The 19,732-nt window shown below is 43.4% G+C and overlaps 1 protein-coding gene across 7 annotated transcripts in view; it reads left to right on the top strand.

Moving 5' to 3' along the window:
• The window catches only part of KIAA0232 (KIAA0232 ortholog), an 81,185-nt gene that overhangs the window by 31,616 nt on the left and 29,837 nt on the right, over positions 1-19,732 (top strand). For all 7 annotated transcript variants that reach the window (XM_053567478.1, XM_053567477.1, XM_053567476.1 and 4 more), the window contains one exon: positions 4,794-4,931. In XM_053567478.1, coding sequence (XP_053423453.1) covers positions 4,794-4,931 — 138 coding nt within the window. The remainder of the gene's footprint in view (positions 1-4,793; positions 4,932-19,732) is intronic.

The raw sequence follows: 19,732 nt of genomic DNA, 5'->3' as shown, positions 1-19,732 counted from the left end.
TCCTGTCTACGTACTTCCTGAGTTGGTACTAATGATGGACGTGCAGTTCCTATCTACATACTTCCTGAGTTGGTGCTAATGATGGACGCACAGTTCCTGTCTACGTTCTTCCTGAGTTGGTGCTAATGATGGACGCACAGTTCCTATCTACGTACTTCCTGAGATACCATTAAAAATTTTTTTGTGGGCGGCACCTGTGGCTCAGTGAGTAGGGCGCCGGCCCCATATACCGAGGTTGGTGAGTTCAAACCCAGCCCCGGCCAAACTGCAACAAAAAAATAGCTGGGCTTTGTGGCGGGCACCTGTAGTCCCAGCTACTCCGGAGGCTGAGGCAAGAGAATCACCTAAGTCCAAGGGCTGGAGGTTGCTGTGAGCCGTGTGACGCCACGGCACTCTACCGAGGGCAGTAAAGTGAGACTCTGTCTCTACTAAAAAAAAAAAAAAAATTTGTGTGTGTGTGTAAAATTTTTTCATGGAATAGAGATGTTTTGAATATAATTGAGTTTCTTTAAAAATTCACATTTCTTTTATCATCAAATGTGAGGGCGAGGCTGAACTCTGTGGCTCTGGCCTGTAGTACTAGCACTTTGCATGGCCAAGGTGGGAGGATCATTTGAGGCCAGGAGTTCTGGATCAACCTGGACAGCACAGTGAAATCCCGTCTCTATAAGGAATTTAAAAATTAGCTGAGGTGGTGGCACGCACCTGTAGCCCCAGTACTCAGGAGGTTGAGGCAGGAGCATTGCCCGAGTCCAGAAGTTGGAGTTTGCAGTGAGTTATGACTGTGCTGCTACGTTCCAACCTACCTGACAGACCCTCGCTCCAAAAGAAAAAAGTCGACGCTGACTACATGCCTCACACTGTTGGGCACTAGTAATACAGAGAATCCTGAGGACGGTTCCTGTGTGATAACTGCCAGTTTACAGATCTGTAAAGTGTTGTGGCTGTGCAGAGGATGGGGGACGGTCACAGTAGGAATGACAGAAGAGATGACAGTTGAACCTATCTTGAAGGAAGAAGAAAAGAATGGTGTATATAAGGTCACAGGAGGGACCCCAGGTTGTGAGGCCAAAAAAGGGGATGGTGAGCGAGTAGGTAGGCCCAGGTCAGAGTGGGAAAGGGTCCCAGCACGTGAAAAGCTGTGGCCATCTGATGTGCTGTACCGAGGGAGACTCCAGACTAGTCAGCCAGCAGGAGGAGATGTCGTGGTGAGTAGAGAGGTCATCCCCATGGACTGTAGACCTGCTAGGGAAGAAAGGGCTGTGGTTAATCTGAAATGACGCTTGTTTGGTTTTTAGAGGCAAATAATGGTTCTTTTGAACAATGAGATGTCAGTGGATTCATCCATGAGTCCATTCATCAGATTTTGGCTATATCGGTCATTCATAAGCGACCAAATGTTTGTCCTAATTTGGTTTGGGGTTGAGGGAAGGCTCATGTAACTAAACATCCAGAAGTAGGTCTGGCCCCAGCTTGTTTTAAATCAGAGCTTCAGTGTCTTTCAGCCTTCTGCTCTGCCCCTCTGCCTGGCTCCATCTGTCAGCTTGCTTTTGCAGCCAGCTCTTACAGGGTGGAGGGCAATGGCAGAGGGCACATTTCTGGCATCATATTTTCACACAGTCCTGAGGAAGTGTTCCCTTCTTTCCCAGCAAAAACCATGAAGCACTCATTTCTAATTGGTTATACGCCTCTGTGTGAGACAATCCTGTGGCCAAGGGCCTGAGCCAGTTAAGGCCTGAAGATGGAGGGGGCACGAGCCCCACTTAGCTGCGAGGTGGTTTGTGTCGGTATTCGGGTTGCTGTGGAACAGGAAGGTGTGGGAGGCAAGGGTGATTCTCCACCTAGCAGACATTGTGGAGCCCAGCTGCTGTTGAGATTGTCGCGTTCTTTTTCTCCTTCCAGTTCTCAGTCTCCTTTCTGCTGGAAGACAGCACAGAAGATCAGTCAAATCTCCAGCCTTAGCTTACCTCACAGCAGTGTCTAGAAAAGTGCCTGGTGATAAATCGATGCTCCTGCTGGGAACTTGTTCAGCTGTATCTGCTCTTGGTACTTGATTCCTGCAGTCTTATCTTTCAGATTAAGGCTGCAAAAAATCATCCTTAATTTTACTCGGCTTTTTGAGTAACTATTTGGCACATGTCTAATTTTTTATGTTTATGCATAAATAGACTTAATACAACATAGTAAAATAGTAATATCTCGGATCTTTTTTTTTTTTTTTTCTGTAGAGACAGAGTCTCACTTTATGGCCCTCGGTAGAGTGCCATGGCCTCACACAGCTCACAGCAACCTCCAACTCCTGGGCTTAAGCGATTCTCCTGCCTCAGCCTCCCCAGTAGCTGGGACTACAGGCGCCCGCCACAATGCCCGGCTGTTTTTTGGCTGCAGTTTGGCCGGGGCCGGGTTTGAACCCGCCACCCTCGGTATATGGGGCCGGCGCCTTACTGACTGAGCCACAGGCGCCGCCAATATCTCGGATCTTTTTATACTACTTTTTTTCCCTCTTATTTTTATTTTCACTAGTAGGTTCACAATCCTCAGGAACTACATTCTTTTTAAGTCTGATTAACAATTAAGTGCTATTTGGTTAACTAAATTATGATACATTCTGGTTAACTAGTTATGATACATTGGCACAGTACATGAAGCTAGAAAAAAATAAAACTAGGGAGCTCTGATGTGAAAAGAGCAGAATATAAACAAATGTTTCTAATGTACTTTTTGTACATTTTGCTATAAATTGAGGTTTCTTAATGAATACTACCTAAAATTACCTTGCAAAAAAGCATTTGGATACAACATTTATAATGTGATAAAATCACTCTACTTTTTTATGTTGTTTGAATCATAAATACTAAGCTGCTTTATACCTTTTGCATTCTGTCAAATTAAAACAGCTTTGTGATGGCTTGTGCCTGTAATCCCAGGTACTGGGGAGGCTAAGGCAGGAGAATCAACTTGAGCCCACGAGTTCAAGACCAGCCTCGATGATACAGTTAGACTCTCATCTCAAAAAACAACAACAAAAAGTTAAAACAAGAAACAAAATCTCCATCCCCAGATTTACAGTTGACATATAAATACAGTTCCAACAGTATTTTTCACATCCTGATAGAATACAAAGAGAATTTGTTTTATCTCAATCTGTTCAGTTGGCTTGGCGCCTGTAGCACAGTGGTTACAGTGCTAGCCACATGCACTGAGGCTGGCAGGTTCAAACCTGGCCTGCGCCTGCTAAACAACGACAACTGCAATAAAGAAAATAGCTAGGCATTGTGGTAGGCGCCTATAGCCCCAGCTACTTGGGAGGCTGGGGCAAGAGAATCGCTTAAGCCCAAGAGTTTGAGGTTGCTGTGAGCTGTGACACCACGGTACTCTACCAAGGGCAACATAGTAAAACTCTTGTCTCAAAAAAAAAAAAAAAAAATCCATTTAGTTGGAAAAAAAAATTTTTTTTTTTTTTTTTTTTTTGAGACAGAGCCTCAAGCTGTTGCCCTGGGTAGAGTGCTATGGCATCACAGCTCACAGCAACCTCCAACTCCTGGGCTTAAGTGATTCTCGTGCCTCAGCCTCCCAAGTAGCTGAGAGACTACAGGCGCCTGCCACAATGCCCAGCTATTTTTTGGTAGCAGCCGTCACTGTTGGGCAGGCCTGGGCTGGATTCGAACCTGCCAGCTCAAGTGTATGTGGCTGGTGCCTCAAGCGCCAAGCTGAGATTAATCTTTTTTGAGACAGAGCCTCAAGCTTTCCCCCTGGGTAGAGTGCTGTAGTATCACAGCTCACAGCAACCCTCAACTCCTTGGCTCAAGCGGTTCTCCTGCCTCCACCTCCCAAGTAGCTGAGACTACAGGCCCCTGCCACAATGCCTGGCTATTTTTTGGTTGCAGCCGTCATTGTTTGGTGGGCCTGGGCTGGATTCCAACCTGCCAGCTTAGATGTATGTGGCTGGCGCCTTAGCCACTTAAGCCACAGGAGCCAAGCCAAGAGATTAATCTTTAATGTACTGAAATGCTAAACAGAAATACCAAGAGAAGAATTTAATGAAATTCTTTTTTTTTGGTTGCAGCCATCATTGTTGTTTGGTGGGCCCAGGCTGGATTTGAACCTGCCAACTCAGGTGTGTGTGGCTGGCGCCTTAGCCGCTTGAGCCACAGGCGCCAAGCTATGAAATTCTATAAATGTCTTCTAAGCAACTAATAATAAGTTTAGTTAAACTCATGGTTGTGGATTAATGTCTGCATTTGCCAGTTTCTATTTGTGCAAAGTCATTTTAAAAGATGAAATAAATGTTATAAATATTAACAGGGCAATTAGGTATGAAAACGAAATAGACATTCAGATCAGAAAGGAAGTCCTTTCACACCCTAGTCATGTGTGACATATCTTATACAAAATATAGAAAATCCTAAGGAATTTCCATTTACAACAACGTCAAAGCAAATAAAATACTTAGGAATAAGTTTCACCAAAGAAGTGTAAGCCTTGTGCCCTAAAAACTATTAAAAAAATCATTAAAAGAAATCAAAGGTGACCCAAGTAAATGGAAAAACACCGTATGTTCATCATCAGAAAGCACCGTTCTGTGGATTCAGCACAATTCCTGTCTGAATCTCAGCTTCGTTTATTGCAGGAATTGACGAGCTCATCCTAAAAGTCATATGGAAATGGAAGGGGCCTTTTTGTGACTTACTGTGTGTAGCAGGAGAAATGTATGTTTGGGTAGATGGAGCATGGTAGTGTCTGAGACTTGCTGTTTAGCTGAGGTCATTTAACCTCGTGTGGTCTTGTTGTAGGAGAATGACATCTTCCTGGGCTGGGAAAAAGGAGCTTATAAGAAATGGGGAAAGAGTAAGAAAAAGTGTTCAGATTTAACTCTAGAAGAAATGAAGAAACAGGCTGCTGTCCAGTGTCTTCGATCTGCTTCTGATGAAGTAAGTTTGCTTTTTATTTCTAATACTTAAGACGGGATGTTTTAAGTTTCCAAATATAACAACTTGACCAAAAAAACTTAGGAAAATAGACTACTTGTTGGCTTAACAAGTATTACTTTTCTTTTATAGTATTTTTTCATGTATTTAGAGTTTTATAAGGAATATTCTTGTATATAAGCCACTTTGATTAGAGTATATACAAAATGTTGTCTTGTTTTCAATTTAGCATTATATATTTCATTCTGTTTTTACATTTCTTTTTTTTTTTTTTTTTTTGTAGAGATAGAGGCTCACTTTATGGCCCTCGGTAGAGTGCCGTGGCCTCACACAGCTCACAGCAACCTCACACAGCTCACAGCTCACAGCAAGCGATTCTCTTGCCTCAGCCTCCCAAGTAGCTGGGACTACAGGCGCCCGCCACAACGCCTGGCTATTTTTTGTTTTTTTTTGCAGTTTGGCCGGGGCCGGGTTTGAACCTGCTACCCTTGGTATATGGGGCCGGCGCCTTACTGACTGAGCCACAGGCACCGCCCTGTTTTTACATTTCTTTATTCTCTTTAGTGGTTTATTTACATTTTATCCAGTACAATTTCAACAGCAATATAATATGATCTTTATTGCTGATTTCTAGCTTGCTCTTGATTTTTTTTTTATTATGTGTGGTTAAATTAAATATTTTATGTGTGGTTTTCCATGGTCTACATTATTTCTTTTGCATATATTCCTAGAAGTGGGATAGCAGTTCCTACATTCTAAATGCACTGTATTGGGCCAGGCTCAGTGGCTCACATCTGTAATCCCAGAACTCTGGGAGGCCAAGGGAGGTGGATTGCTTGAGCTCATGAGTTGGAGACTAGTCTGAGCAAGATCAAGATCCCCATCTCTACTAAAAATAGCCAGGTGTTACGGTGGGTACCTCCTAGCTACTAAGGAGGCTGAGTCAAGAGGATCACTTGAGTCCAAGAGTTTGACATTGCTATGAGCTCTGATGCCAGCAGCACCCTCCCAAGGGTGACAGAGTGAGACCCTGTCTCAAAAATAACAATAAAATCACTATATTTTCATATGATTGGTAATTTTTGATGGGGTTGAGTGCCGTGATGCCATCATAACTCACAGCAACCTCAAACTCTTGGGCTCACGAGATCCTCTTGCCTCCCTCTCCTGAGTAGCTGGGACTGAGTGCCTGCCTTGATGCCCAGCTAATTTTTCTGCTTGTAGTGGAGACAGGGTCTTTCTCGTTCTTGCTCAGGCTGGTCTCAAACTCATGAGCTCAGGTGAGCCACTGCGTCCAGCAAACTTTTTGGCTTTTAGAAAAACCAAGAGTGTATTATTCCTCTTTTAGCACTTCATATACAATATTTCTCATATTTTTGGTATCCTGAAATAAAATAATTTCAGAATATGATTATCTAAATATTATGAATTCTTACGTTAGCTAGGAAATCATAAATCCTTAAAAAATTATTTTTCTTTAACCATACTATTTGAAACAGTGTGGTTTAAGTACTTTAGGATGCAAGGTCAAATTGAGAGGATTTTGACTTCCAGAAACTTCCTTCAAAGTTCTGCTGTGCAGATAGCCAGCTTTGCTACGTTGGATAAGCTGTGTAATTGTGTTTGGCTACCACCTTCTGCATTTGCCTTTTAACACTCACTCACTCAGGGTTTCCCACCTTTGGGTTTTTTTTGAGACAGCCTCAAGCTGTCACCCTGGGTAGAGTGCTGTAGCATCATAGTTCACAGCAACCTCCCGCTCCTGGGCTTAAGCGATTCTCTTGACTCAGCCTTCCAAGTAGCTGGGACTGCAGGTGCCCGCCACAACACCCGGCTATTTTTTGGTTGTAGCCGTCATTGTTGTTTGGCGGGCCTGGGCTGGATTCGAACCCGCCAGCTCAGGTGTATGTGGCTGGTGCCTTAGCCGCTTGAGCCACAGGCGCTGAGCCCCACCTTTGGGGTTTTATCCAATTAAGAATTGTCTGTGAAAGCCTAGTTTCCTGACCAAGTACTCCTGGTACCTTGCATATACCTCACACGTTATGGTCTTCACATCTAAATTATAATTATTTGTTTGACTGTGGTCACTGGAGCAAGAGCTGGGAGTTACTCATCTCTTCTGTTTCCTATTGCCTAGTACAGCGAGTGTTTATCACATAGAAGGTGCTGAATTTCTTTTGAAATTAATCTTAATATTTATTTGTTTAAAAAGCTTATCCTTTTCATTGCATCCTTTTTCCTCTTTCCAACTGTTTTCCTCTCCTAACCCTTTCTATTTTTTTTTTTTTTATAAGACAGAGTCTCACTTTGTCACCCCCATTAAAGTGCCCTGGTGTCATAGCAACCCAGCAACCCCTAACTCTTCTGCTCAAGCGATTCGCTTGTCTCAGCCTCTCATGTAGCTGGGACTACACGTGCCCGCCACAACACCCGGCTATTTTTAGAGATGCGGTCTCTCACAGATTGGTCTTGAGCTCCTGAGCTCAGGCTATCCACCCACCTTGGCCTCCCAAAGTCCTGGGATTATAGGTTTGAGCCATTGTGCCTAAACTTCTGAGTTTCTTAATTCTATCTCATAAAGTATGGATTAGAAATTTGGAAGTTACTGTTTATATGCTTTAGTCAGTTACCATTTCATGACTACATAAGTAGGAACATAATTAGCCTAGTTTAGAAAAAAATAAATATACTCAATTATGAAGAACATAGGTTTATCTTACTAAAACCAGGTACTAGAAGTGTAGCAGCCTTAGTAGGGACCTGAACTGGGATTGTAGGATGGGCAAAGTCACTTCCCGTAGTGACTCACAGTCTCTCATTTTCTTCCCTCCGTGGGCCTGGGTCTTTCTCTCTGTCTAAAGTCTGACTTCCGGTGATTTAGGGCGCACATGATCAAGAGTGGCTCTTCCAGCTGAGCGTGATCCCTGAACTCTGCAGTCCTATACCCTCTGAGAGAGACTCTTTAATTGGCTGGGCTTGAGCCAGGCGTCCAGTCCTGATTGATAAGCCACAGGGGTAGTCTAAGTTCCCTAGAGAAAACTGTGGTTAGACAGTCACCCAAATGGTGTTTCCTTCATGATACTGAGTAGATGGATAAAAGTAATCTATAGTTTTTAAAGGAATTCAAAATGTAAACAGTGTTTTAGTGAAAGGTTAGTTCCGGTAAATTTGAGCAAAATCCAAAGAAGCTGCTGAGTCATGGTTGGGAAGAAAATATGGGTAGGGCAGTTTCATTCTGAGAAAGGATCTTATTTCTCCTTAGGACCAAAGTTGCTGCAAAATGACTGGTCAAGCTGAGTGAGCAACAAGGGCAGCTGAAATCAACTGTGAAAGGACCAAGTGTATGAAAACATAAGGGTGGACCTGACTCTACTCCTAGAGCTTATTTGATTTGTATATAATTCATACTAGCTAAGTATGTTGTGTGTTCAGAAGAAGTTGGCATTAGGCAGAATCAGTACCAGGGAAGGATAGTGGTTTGCAAAGATTTTTGATTCTTTTTTTTTTTTTTATTGTTGAGATTTTTGATTCTTTTAAGTTATTGCTTTGAAAAAAATGCATTTCTTTGCCTAGGTGGGATTTTTATATTCAGCTCCAAAAAAGCATGTTTGTTTGTTTTTTTGAGACAGAGTCTCAAGCTGTCACCCTGGGCAGAGTGCCGCAGCATCACAACTCACAGCAACTTCAAACTCCCAGGTTCAAGCAACTCTCTTGCCTCAGCCTCCTAAGTAGCAGGAACTACAGGCGCCCACCACAACGCCCGGCTATTTTTTGCTTGTCATTGTCATTGCTGTTTGGCAGCAGGCTGGATTTGAATCTGCTAGCTCCAGTGTATGTGGCTGGTGCCCTAGCCGCTGAGCTATGGGTGCTGAGCCTGTTTGTCCTATCTTTTCTGATTTTATAAACCACAGTTGCATTGTTTTTTCCTAATAATGAGTTTTAAAATCTTACTAAATTGAAATTGAGGAAATGAATGTACCAGTCATATACCAGGTGCTCGTTGATTATGGAATTAATGAATAGAAAGTTCTCAAGTAGGCTTGGTGTCCATAGCTCAGTGGTTAGGGCGACAGCCACATGCACCGGGGCTGCTGGGTTTATACCTGGCCCCAGCCTGCTAAACAACAAAGAAACAAACAAAAAAAAAGCCAGGCATTGTGTCAGGCTCCTGTTGTCTCAGCTCTTCGGAGGCTGAGGTGAGAGAATTGCTTGAGTCCAAGATTTTGAGGTTGCTGTGAGCTGTGACACCACGGCACTTTACCAAGGGCAACATAATGAGACATTGTCTAAAAAAAAAAAAAGAGGAATAAAAGTTCTCAAGTCCCATTTCCCTGCTCCAGGTCCCTGTGCTGTTGTGTGTGTATCAGGCTATGGATCCTTAAACCAGCTCGCCTGTCTCTTGGGGAGCCAAGAAAAGAACTTGAACAGAGCCCTCTAATTACCGCCTGAAGCAACGGAATTAATGTGGTAGTTAATAAATTATAGGCTGTGCTTCCTGGTTTTCTTTGTAGAATCTTATCTGTTGTCTTTAAAAAGAACAAGGAAGACCTACATAGGAGATTAATTAATTGATTTTTTTTTTTAAGACAAGAGTCTCACTGTGTCACCCTCGGTAGAGTGCCGTTGCATCACAGCTCACAGCAAACTCCACCTCCTGGGCTTAGGCGATTCTCTTGCCTCAGCCTCCCAAGTAGCTGGGACTACAGGCACCCACCACAACGCCCAGCTATTTTTTTGTTGCAGTTGGTTAACTGGCCTGGGTCAGGTTTGAACCCGCCAGCCTTGGTGCATGTGGCTGGCACCATAATACTGTGCTATGGGCACTGAGCCCATCTACAGATTTTGATATGTACAGAGCAGGGCTGGGGAGGGCAGTGTCCTGTCATGTAGACTATTGAATCTCACTTTCTCTAGGTGATAAAAGAACATGGAAACAATGATAAATAACATTTATTGTGCACTTAAAATACATAAGGTACCCATCTGGATGCTTCACGTACATTGTAGGAATCGATGCAGCGCTCCCTCTGCAGGCCAGACCCCCTGAGAGAGCCAGAGGTTACTAAAGCTAAGGATGCTCAAATTGGCTGTGTTGTCACAGTCAGCCCTGCCTGAGAAAGCCTAAGAAAGCCATATATCTCTTTGGATATATGGATGGACCTGGAGCCTTCAAGGAAACTTGCAGGCCTTGAAAAACCTGGGCTTTTCTTCTGGGAAGCTATGACTTGCTGCAGGGTTTGGAGTAACAGAGCCTGACTTACACACTGATGGCGTGCTGGTCAAGTCCTGCCTGTGGAACTGAGACCAGACGGAGTGGGGCGAGCCGAGTGGACAGAGGAGGCAGAGGACAGAGCAGGAGAAGGAACGTGGTTAGGATGCGGTTGCCGTGGTTCAGAGGTAGATAATCGTGAGAGCTAAACAAGATTGCTTGTGGGCTAGAGAAAGAGAGTGGAGTCCAGGAAGACAGCCTCATTTTTTAGTCTGAGCAACTGCAAGAAAATGGTTCATTTTTACCAAGGAAAAAGAACCTATGCGACACACATCTTTCTCTTTTTTTTTAAATCATAGCTGTGTACATTAATGCAATCCAGAGTGCTGGTTTTATATACCTTTTGAAATATTTTCATCAAACAGGTTAACATAGTCTTCACCGCATTTTGTTAGATATGTTAAGACATTTATATTCTACACTTAATAAATTTAACATGTACCCTTGTAAAAGACACCATACTTGTGGTCCCACCAGTTATACTCCCAAGATGCACATCTTTTGTGGGAGGGTGGGTAAGAATAAAGATTTAAGTGTGAAATGCCTCCTGGGAAAGAGCAAAGTAGAGGTTTTGAAAAGTGGAATATGCACACCAAGGGTCGATGGGGCTGAGTTGTTGTGGGGGGAGAGCGTTGGATAATGAACCATTTTCCTTTTTTTTTTTGTAGAAACTGTCTCATTTTATTACCCTCGGTAGAGTGCTGTGGCGTCACAGCTCACAGCAACCTCCAGCTCTTGGGCTTAGGCGATTCTCTTGCCTCAGCCTCCTAAGTAGCTGGGACTACAGGCGCCCGCCACAACACCCGGCTATTTTTTTTGCTGCAGTTTGGCCGGGACTGGGTTTAAACCCGCCCAGCTCCGTGTATGGGGCCGGCGCCCCACTCACTGAGTCACAGGCGCTGCCCAATATAGGAAATTTTCTAATCTTTCAAATTTTGGAATGTAAGGATATGAAAAAGGAAATTGAAGTGCGAGGGGTGGTATAAAAATATGAGAGGAAGGTGAGCAGAAAGTCATAAGAAATAGGCATCCGGTTAGGGTGTGGCGTGTGGAGGCAGACCCAGGAAGGGGCTGGAGGGCTGCAGAGTGAGTCTGTGTAGTCACTGAGGCTGTAGAGGCCAAGCTGTAGGGGTGCAGTTGAACACCCCAGGCCCTCTTCTGATGACAGTCCTCTTCGTTCCTCTCAGTCACCAATTTGGTGTTATTTCCTCGTGCATATTTTTGCACATTTACTAAATATTGTTTGAAGATGTACACAAACGTAGCATTATTTTGCATGTTCTTAAACTTTATATAAACAGTACCATATTGTATAAATTTTGAAGCTACTTTAACATTTTAACAAATGTATCTATTTTGATAATGTGATCTTGTATTTTCTTTTCAGTCCTAAGTAGTTGTCCATTAGGAGAGTTGTAAAACTACTTAATCTGTTCTCCTGGTAATGGAGCTTTCAGGTGTTCCACAAGCACACTCTTATCCGCCTATTCTTGTGCATATGTATAATATTCCTTTAATATGTATACTCAGACATCAGATTATTAGATCAAAGCCAGATTTTTTTTTTAAGTCAGAGTTTTTTTTTTCTTTTTTCTTTTGGCCGGGGCTAGGTTTGAACCCGCCACCTCCAGCATATGGGACCTGCGCCCTACTCCTGGAGCCACAGGCGCCGCCCTAAGCCAGATTTTTTTTTTAACTTTTTAAAAAGCCTTATAGACTCAAGTATTTGATGAAAGGTATGTACCCAATCAGAAAGATTTTCTTAAATGAATTTTTTTATAGCCCATTAGTGGTCTCCTTGAGAGTACATACTTCTTGGATGAAAAATAACTGTTGTGGCTCGGCACCTGTGGCTCATGCGGCTAAGGCGCCAGCCACATACGCCGATGCTGGTGGGTTGAGAATCCAGCCTGGACCACCAAACAACAATGATGGCTGCAACCAAAAAATAGCCGGGCCTTGTGGCAAGCACCTGTAGTCCCAGCTACTTTGGGAGGCGGAGGCAGGAGAATCGCTTGAGCCCAGGAGTTGGAAGTTGCTGTGAGCTGTGATATCCAGGGTGACAGCTTGAGGCTCTGTCTCAAAAAAATAAATAAATAAATAAATAAGAAAAAAATAACTATTGTAAGTTCTGCTTTAAAAAAAATTGTTCTTGGGTGGCGCCTGTGGCTCAGTGAGTAGGGTGCCGGCCCCATATGCTGAGGGTGGCGGGTTCAAGCCCGGCCCTGGCCAAACTGCAACAAAAAATAGCTGTGTGTTGCAGCAGGCAGCTGTAATCCCAGCTACTTGGGAGGCTGAGGCAGGAGAATCGCCTAAGCCCAGGAGTTGGAGGTTGCTGTGAGCTGTGACACGACGGCACTCTACCGAGGGCAATAAAGTGAGACTCTGTCTCTACAAAAAAAAAAAAAAAAAAATTGTTCTTGTCAATGAGGTGTGACAAATAGTATCTAGTCATTCAACCCAGAACTTTCTGAGCTTCTGGCCTAAAGTATCTTCAGGAATTTTAGTTGGTATGGGAGGAACATAGATATCTGAGGAGATCAGCAAAGTGGCATCTCCAAGTTAAAGTAGAAAACAGAACTTTGTTCTGCATATATTAAAACATACAATCTGCCTGAATCAACAAGATGTTACAGTGAACTAGAAAAGCTGACGGAGTTAATTCAAGTTGAAGTATTTCCTCTTTTTGTAGATAAGAAAATGGAGGCTCAGAGAAGTTAAATGACAGTCCAGATCACGGTCTGTCTGCGTTATGTAGCTCTGCTACCGAGCACAGTCCTCTTTTCTAGGCCTTGGTAGATCATGTTGTTGTTTCTACCTTTTTGTCACAAATGTTAACTCTTTCCCCCTCATTCTAGGAGTGTATACTCTATGCCCTGGATCTCTTCCTCCCTGGTACAAAGTATTTGATTTTCTTTTTTTTTTAAATGAAAGTCTCACTCTGATGCCCAGGCTAGAGACACACGATGCCATCTTAGCTCACAGCAATCTCAAACTCCTTGGGTTCAAGCAGTCCTTCTGCCTCAGCTTCCAAGGTATCTGGGACTACAGGTGCCCACCATGACGCCCAGCTAATTTTTCTATTTTTGGTAGAGATGCGATCTCACTCTTCCTCAGGCTGGTCTTGAACTCCTCAGCTCTAGCAATCCTCCTGCATCAGCCTCCCAGAGTGTTAAGATTACAGGCATGAGCCACCATGTCCAGCCTTGATAATATTTATAGCTTTCTCCTCTGTATCATGTTCTAGAGAGCTGGAGGCAGCCCAATTTTTGTAAATCCTTCTGTGTTCAAGGATGGAAGCACAGCCCTCTTATAGGTGCCTTGGCAGAAACAGCTTTTTAGTTTTTGGTGTTTTTAAAATTTTATTATTACCAAAAAAAAAAATTGTTATTACTTTGACCACTGAAGGCGTGAGTTTGTGAACCGTTGGCTATATTCTCAGGCCTTTGACTTGGTGCTCTTTTGTTTATTGACTTAACATTAACTTAGTGCTAAATTTTAAATGGTTTTTAAATGGCCAGGTGAGGTGGTTCATGCCTATAATCCTAGCGTTCTGGAAGGCAGAGGCGGGAGAATAGCTTTAGCTCAGGATTTTGAGACTAGCTTAAGCAAGATCCAGACCTTGTCTCTACTGAAAACAAAAGAATTAGCCAAGCATTGTGATGGGATTCTGTAGTTCCAGCTACTTGGAGACTGAGGCAGGAGGATCGCTCTACCCCAGGAGTTTGAGGTTGCCGGGAGCTACCCATGACAGTCTAGATGGGTAACAGAGTGAGACTCAATCTCAATAAAAATAGATAAATAAATACACTTTTTTTTTTTAAGAGACAGAGTCTTACTTTATCGCCCTTAGTAGAGTGCTGTGGCGTCACAGCTCACAGCAACCTCCACCTCCTGGGATTAGGCGATTCTCTTTTCTCAGCCTCCCGAATAGCTGGGACTACAGGCACCAGCCACAAAGCCTGGCTGTTTTTTTTTGTTGTTGCAGTTTGGCCAGGGCCGGGTTTGAACTGGCCACCCTTGGTATATGGGGCTGGCACCCTATTTACTGAGCCACAGGTGCCGCCATAAATACAGATTTTTAAACCCTTCATTTATTTAGTCATTAAAGTATGAAGTTAATCCCTTACTCCCCAATAAAATGATTATCGTATCATCCGTAATCATTCCATTATTATCTACTTGGGCTTCGTCCCACTAATCTTCTAACTCTGCGGAGCTCCATGCTTAGGGTAGAATGCAGCATGTTTGGAAGCTTGTGCCTTAGTTATGGATGTATGACAAAGTACTCCAAAATTTAGTATCTTTAGGTACCATTTTATGTCTCATGATTTGGTGAGAATGATAGAATCTAGGGCTCAGCTGGGAGGTTCTTCTGACTGTCTTGCTTGGGGTCTCAAGCAGGTACAGTCAGATGGGAGCTGGGGCTCAACATCCAGAGTCGTTCTTGTCATGTGACTGGTGCTTCAATCGGCATGACTCAGAGCTATGACCTCTGTCCACGTGGCAGATGGAGCCAGGTGTTGGCATTCCAGGAGGGCGCGTGTCACACTTGCTCATGTCTCGTGTGAAGCCCAGTCACTGTGGGCAGGGCATAAACTTGGGGCAAACGCTGGCAGACATTATTCACTGGGGGGCACCAGAATAGCAGGCTTTCCCTGAGGCAGTTCACTTTTTAAAGAAACTGAACAAAAAGACAGGTTCTGGACTTTAGGACTCCAGGCACCCATGAGGGAAAGTGTGAGGCACTATAATGAAAATAGGAGACTAGGCTCAGCGCCCGCAGCACTCTGGTTATGGTGCCAGCCACATACACGCTGGCTGGTGGGTTCAAACCTGGCCTGGGCCAGCTAAACAACAATGACAACTGCCACAAAAAAAAAGCCAGGCATTGTGGCAGGTGCTTGGTAGTCCCAGCTACTTGGGAGGCTGAGGCAAGAAAATCTCTTAAGCCCAAAAGGTTGAGGTTGCTGTGAGCTGTGACACCACAGCATTCTACCAAAGGTGACCAAGTGAGACTCTGTCTCAAAAAAAAAAAAAAAGAAAGAAAATGGGAGGCTAAATTAAAGTTGGCGAGTTGATGGGTAATTTCCCCTCTTTCCCCCCAAATTTTTCTCACTTCCTGGCTGCCAGGCACCAGCAAGCAGGTTTATATTCTGTGGGTGGAAGTATAGAGAACTCCTTTTCTGAGGAAGAGGTTGGCGTAGGGCAGTACCTGTGGCTTAGTGGGTAAGGTGCCGGCCCCATATACCGAGGGTGGTGGGTTCAAACCCAGCCCCAGCTAACCTGCAACAAAAAATAGCCAGGCGTTGTGGCCTGTAGTCCTAGCTACTTGGGAGGCTGAGGCAAGAGAATCACCTAAGCCCAAGAGCTGGAAGTTGCTGTGAGCTGTGACACCAGGGGATTCTACCGAGGGTGACAAAGTAAGACCCTGTCTCAAAAAAAAAAGAGGTTGGTGTAAAGAAAAAATATTCAAGAGACAAGATGGTCTCTTGAAAATTATAAACATGATAATAGAAACGAAAAGCTCAATAGATTGAAAGATAGGAAATCTCCCAAAAAGTAGAACAAAATGATACAGAAATGGTAAGTAGGAGAGAAAAGACCTTAGGGGACCAGTCCAGGGAATTCAGTAGCAGTTCGTGCACCAGAAAATGGACATGGAAATGAAGACTCTTGATAGGTCAGTAAGTTATACAGGGTCATACGGTGAACCCTGAACCCTGGGACGAAGTGTAAACCCAGGGCTCTTGGGTCCACTGTGCTATTGCAAAGGGACCCAGTCTTTAAATGCTGTAGAGGGTCATACTGGGTCGTGGTCATACTTGTTGGGGTGGGAACATTTGTCCATTTAGGGAATATCTGGTCTAAATGAAATATTAACTGGTGAGGAAACTAATATGGCGCTGTATTGATGAGGGTGGTCAGGACTTAGAGGTGTTGTCATGTTCAGAAAGAGGAAGTGGCAGCCACACTTTTTGCTGCCTGGTGAATCTGCCAGGCCAGGAATTCAGACCCAGCCTTGCAGGACTCCAAGAAACCTTTGAATATGGTAAGGAGAGATGGCAAGGCAGAGTAAGTCACGTTGCCCTTGTTTACTTTACACTAATATAAAACTAAGCTCCTAAGTTGAGAAGGATGGGAAACATGGAAAGGGTGGAGAAGCATTGGAAATGTGGGGATGGGAGACGTCAGGGATCTGTCAAGAACAAATGAGAATCTCTCAGAAGTGACAGGACACTAGATCCTGTGTTTGACTGAAGCTCGGTCTCCAGCATTATGTAACTCCATAGCCTGGGAGCAGAGCCCATGCCACAGTGCCAGTGTTAGAGAGAGAGCAGGCAGGGACCCAGGCAGGACCCAGAGGGGTTTGGTGATCTGCATTAGGTTAATTATCTTTTAACTCCTCCAACCTCAAACTCAAATATTTATGGCATTTTAAAAGCACTAAATCTACAAATGTGTGAAATCCAGATGTGGCACCAAGATTTAAGTCACTAAGGTGACAGAGACTCTGACAGGTATCTCACATGTGGTCATCTTAGTTGATCCTGGTTGAATCTTGAGCGACAAATGGTGGTTCTCGGGTTCAGAGAGAGGAAGCGGTCGGAACACGTGCCTTTGGCTGACCAGTGAAGATGGCAGGGCAGGAATTCAGACCCAATCCCAAAGGACTCCAAACCCAAGTACATTTCACTTGAACCCCCCCTCCGCTTAGCGTGTCAACTTCAGAAGGGCGGAGTTGGTTCAGATGGTTGCTGTTGGTTGCCTGGATGAGGCCATGGTAAAGCAGAGCTGATAAGCCAGCATTGCATTCTGAACCTTGCTTGCTGAATGGATCCTGAAATTTGCCAGTCACTTTGCAGATTTGGAGTAACTTGAATTTGAGAGTGCTTTTATGGTTTGCAGAGTGTTTTTACATGTGTGAGTTGAATACTGGGACGTGAGTGGGCATTTTTATTCATTTTACAGTTAGGAAAAATAGGTCCTGAGTGCAGTGGTACAGGGTTAACGTTTTTTCACCTACAGCATGTGCTTCCCCCGACTTGTTACTAAAATGTGAGTATAATTTAATCTTTCTTGGATTCTTAAGATACTATACATACAAGAATACTGGTATAAGAATACTAAAAAATTCTAGAATGCCCTTATGGATATAGTATACTACTTAAATATCACTGAAATTCACTAATCATTTATATCATAATTGGGAAGATGAATAAAATTTCAAATTAACAGCTCTAAATTAACACTTTAGATCAGGGGTCCTCAAACTGGGGCCCGCGGGCCACATGAAGCAGGGTGATTGTATTTGTTCCCGTTTTGTTTTTTCACTTCAAAATAAAATATGTGCAGTGTGCATAGGAATTTGTTCATAGTTTTTTTTGTTGTTTTTTTTTTTTAGCTATAGTCCGGCTCTCCAACGGTCTGAGGGACAGTGAATTGGCCCCTTGTTTAAAAAGTTTGAGGACACCTGCTTTAGATAAAAGCTGCCAGGAGATAGCAGGTGCACTGGCAGTTTTGCATGTACCTTTATGCCTCTCAGTTTGCTGTGATGATAACTCAGGGGTCCCATAATTAAAAAAAAACAAAACACAAAAAAAAATAAGTAGGGTGCTGCAGTTGGTCAAGGGGAGAACACAGGAACTTACTTGGTAGAGCTTGCTTTTGCAGAGTAAGGAGTAAGCTCTTTGTTTCTTTTGCTATTTACATACAAGAGAAAAAAATACATAAAATATTTTATACATAAGAGCAAATAATAGTATATTACTTGTTCATGTATAATACATACATTTCTTTCATACGTAAGAGTGTGTAGGTAGCTAGTTTCCAAGACAAAGCACTGAAAAAATCTAGTCACTAGGTTGTTATGATCATTCTGTGATTGGTATATTAAATAGCAGTCCATTTTAGAGTATTGAAACAAGTTAAATAATCCCTAGAGGTTCAGTGTTCTGCATTGGAGACTAGCCCTAGGTTTAAAAACCTAGTGACATAGGCTTGCTGTACAGAACAGTGCGCAGGGTGTCAGCTGACACTGGTGTTGGTTTCATGATCTGAAGGAAATGGAATATAATTGCCGTACTCGTCCCTCCGTGAGCATTAGGGTAAGCAGACCCTTTCTGATAGAATTGTGCATTCGGACAATGTTTATGACTAATATCTGCCATGGTTTTAAAAAGTGTTTTTTAAGGAAAAAGCTCTTCTGGTCCATTTTTCTGTTCTCCTCTTAAAAGTTATGGTATAATGTGGATAGTATATAACTATAGGTGTTTACTGTTAACCATTTTCATAGCAATCTGTTTTCTTGCCCCTCAAACTATGTTAACTGTCAAGATTTGTTATTTAGGATATCTGTGATACTTGTGCTGAGTCATTTTGAGTGAAAGTGAATGGGATAAAGGTCTATTTTTAGCCTCCCAAGGCCCAGTGAGGGTGCCGGGTTAGCAGAATGCTTCGTCCTGTGCATCTGTTCAGGCTGTAGCCGCCAGAAGAGACTTGATTCTAATTTTTTTTTTTTTTTTGAGACAGAGTGTCACTATATCACCTTCGGTAGAGTCCATGGCATCACAGCTCACAGCAACCTGAAACTCTTGGGCTTAAGCCGTTCTCTTGCCTCAGCCTCCCAAGTAGCTGGGACTACAGGCGCCCGCCACAACACCCGACTATTTTTTGGTTGCAGTTGTCATTGTTGTTTTAGCAGGCCTGGGCCAGGCTTGAACCCTCCAGCTTCGGTGTACATGGCCAGCGCCCTACTCACTGAGCTATGGGCAAGGAGCCGTGATTCTAATTTAAATAGGACTTTGTTCCCTGAATAGATCTAAAAACTTTGATCTTTGGGTTCACTTTGTTGTACGTTGTAAAAGATTGATTCTTGTGAGAAATACAGGATTTTTAAGTTTAAAAGTATACATAGTGAAAGATGATTTGCTTGTGCCTATTTTCAGCATTCATTTTTCTGTAAAAGTTTACTCTTTTATCTTCTTATTTCCAAATTCTTTCATGCACTCTCAAGTTTTATCTCAATTCTGTGTGGAGATTTATACCCTGATTCTGACCCTAAAAGAAGACAAAGCTTTCACATTCACTCACAGTATTAACTTACATTTTCTGGTCTGCTTTTTTTGTTGCTGTCATGAGTGTTGATGTTTCTTTAAAAAAAAAAAAACAAAAAAAACAAAATCACCCTCTTTAGACTGTGAGTTCCTGGGGGACTACGAAGGTTTTGTGATTTTCCTTTGTACCATATCTGGTACAAGACTTTACTCACATATAAATATTTAATATTCTTTTTGGCTCGACGCCTGTGGCTCAAGTGGCTAAGGTGCCAGCTACAAACACCTGACTGAGCTGGTGGGTTCGAATCCAGCCCGGGCCCGCCAAACAACAATAACAGCTGCAACCAAAAAATAGCCGGGTGTTGTGGCGGGCGCCTATAGTCCCAGCTACTTGGGAGGCAGAGGCAGGAGAATCACTTGAGCCCAGGAGTTGGAGGTTGCTGTGAGCTGTGATGCCACGGCACTCTACCCAGGGC

Source organism: Nycticebus coucang, chromosome 17, assembly GCF_027406575.1.
Source record: "Nycticebus coucang isolate mNycCou1 chromosome 17, mNycCou1.pri, whole genome shotgun sequence".
NCBI classification, from domain to species: domain Eukaryota; kingdom Metazoa; phylum Chordata; class Mammalia; order Primates; family Lorisidae; genus Nycticebus; species Nycticebus coucang.
The sequence above is the reverse complement of the archived record's forward strand: the minus strand, read 5'-3'. Positions and strand labels throughout refer to the sequence as shown.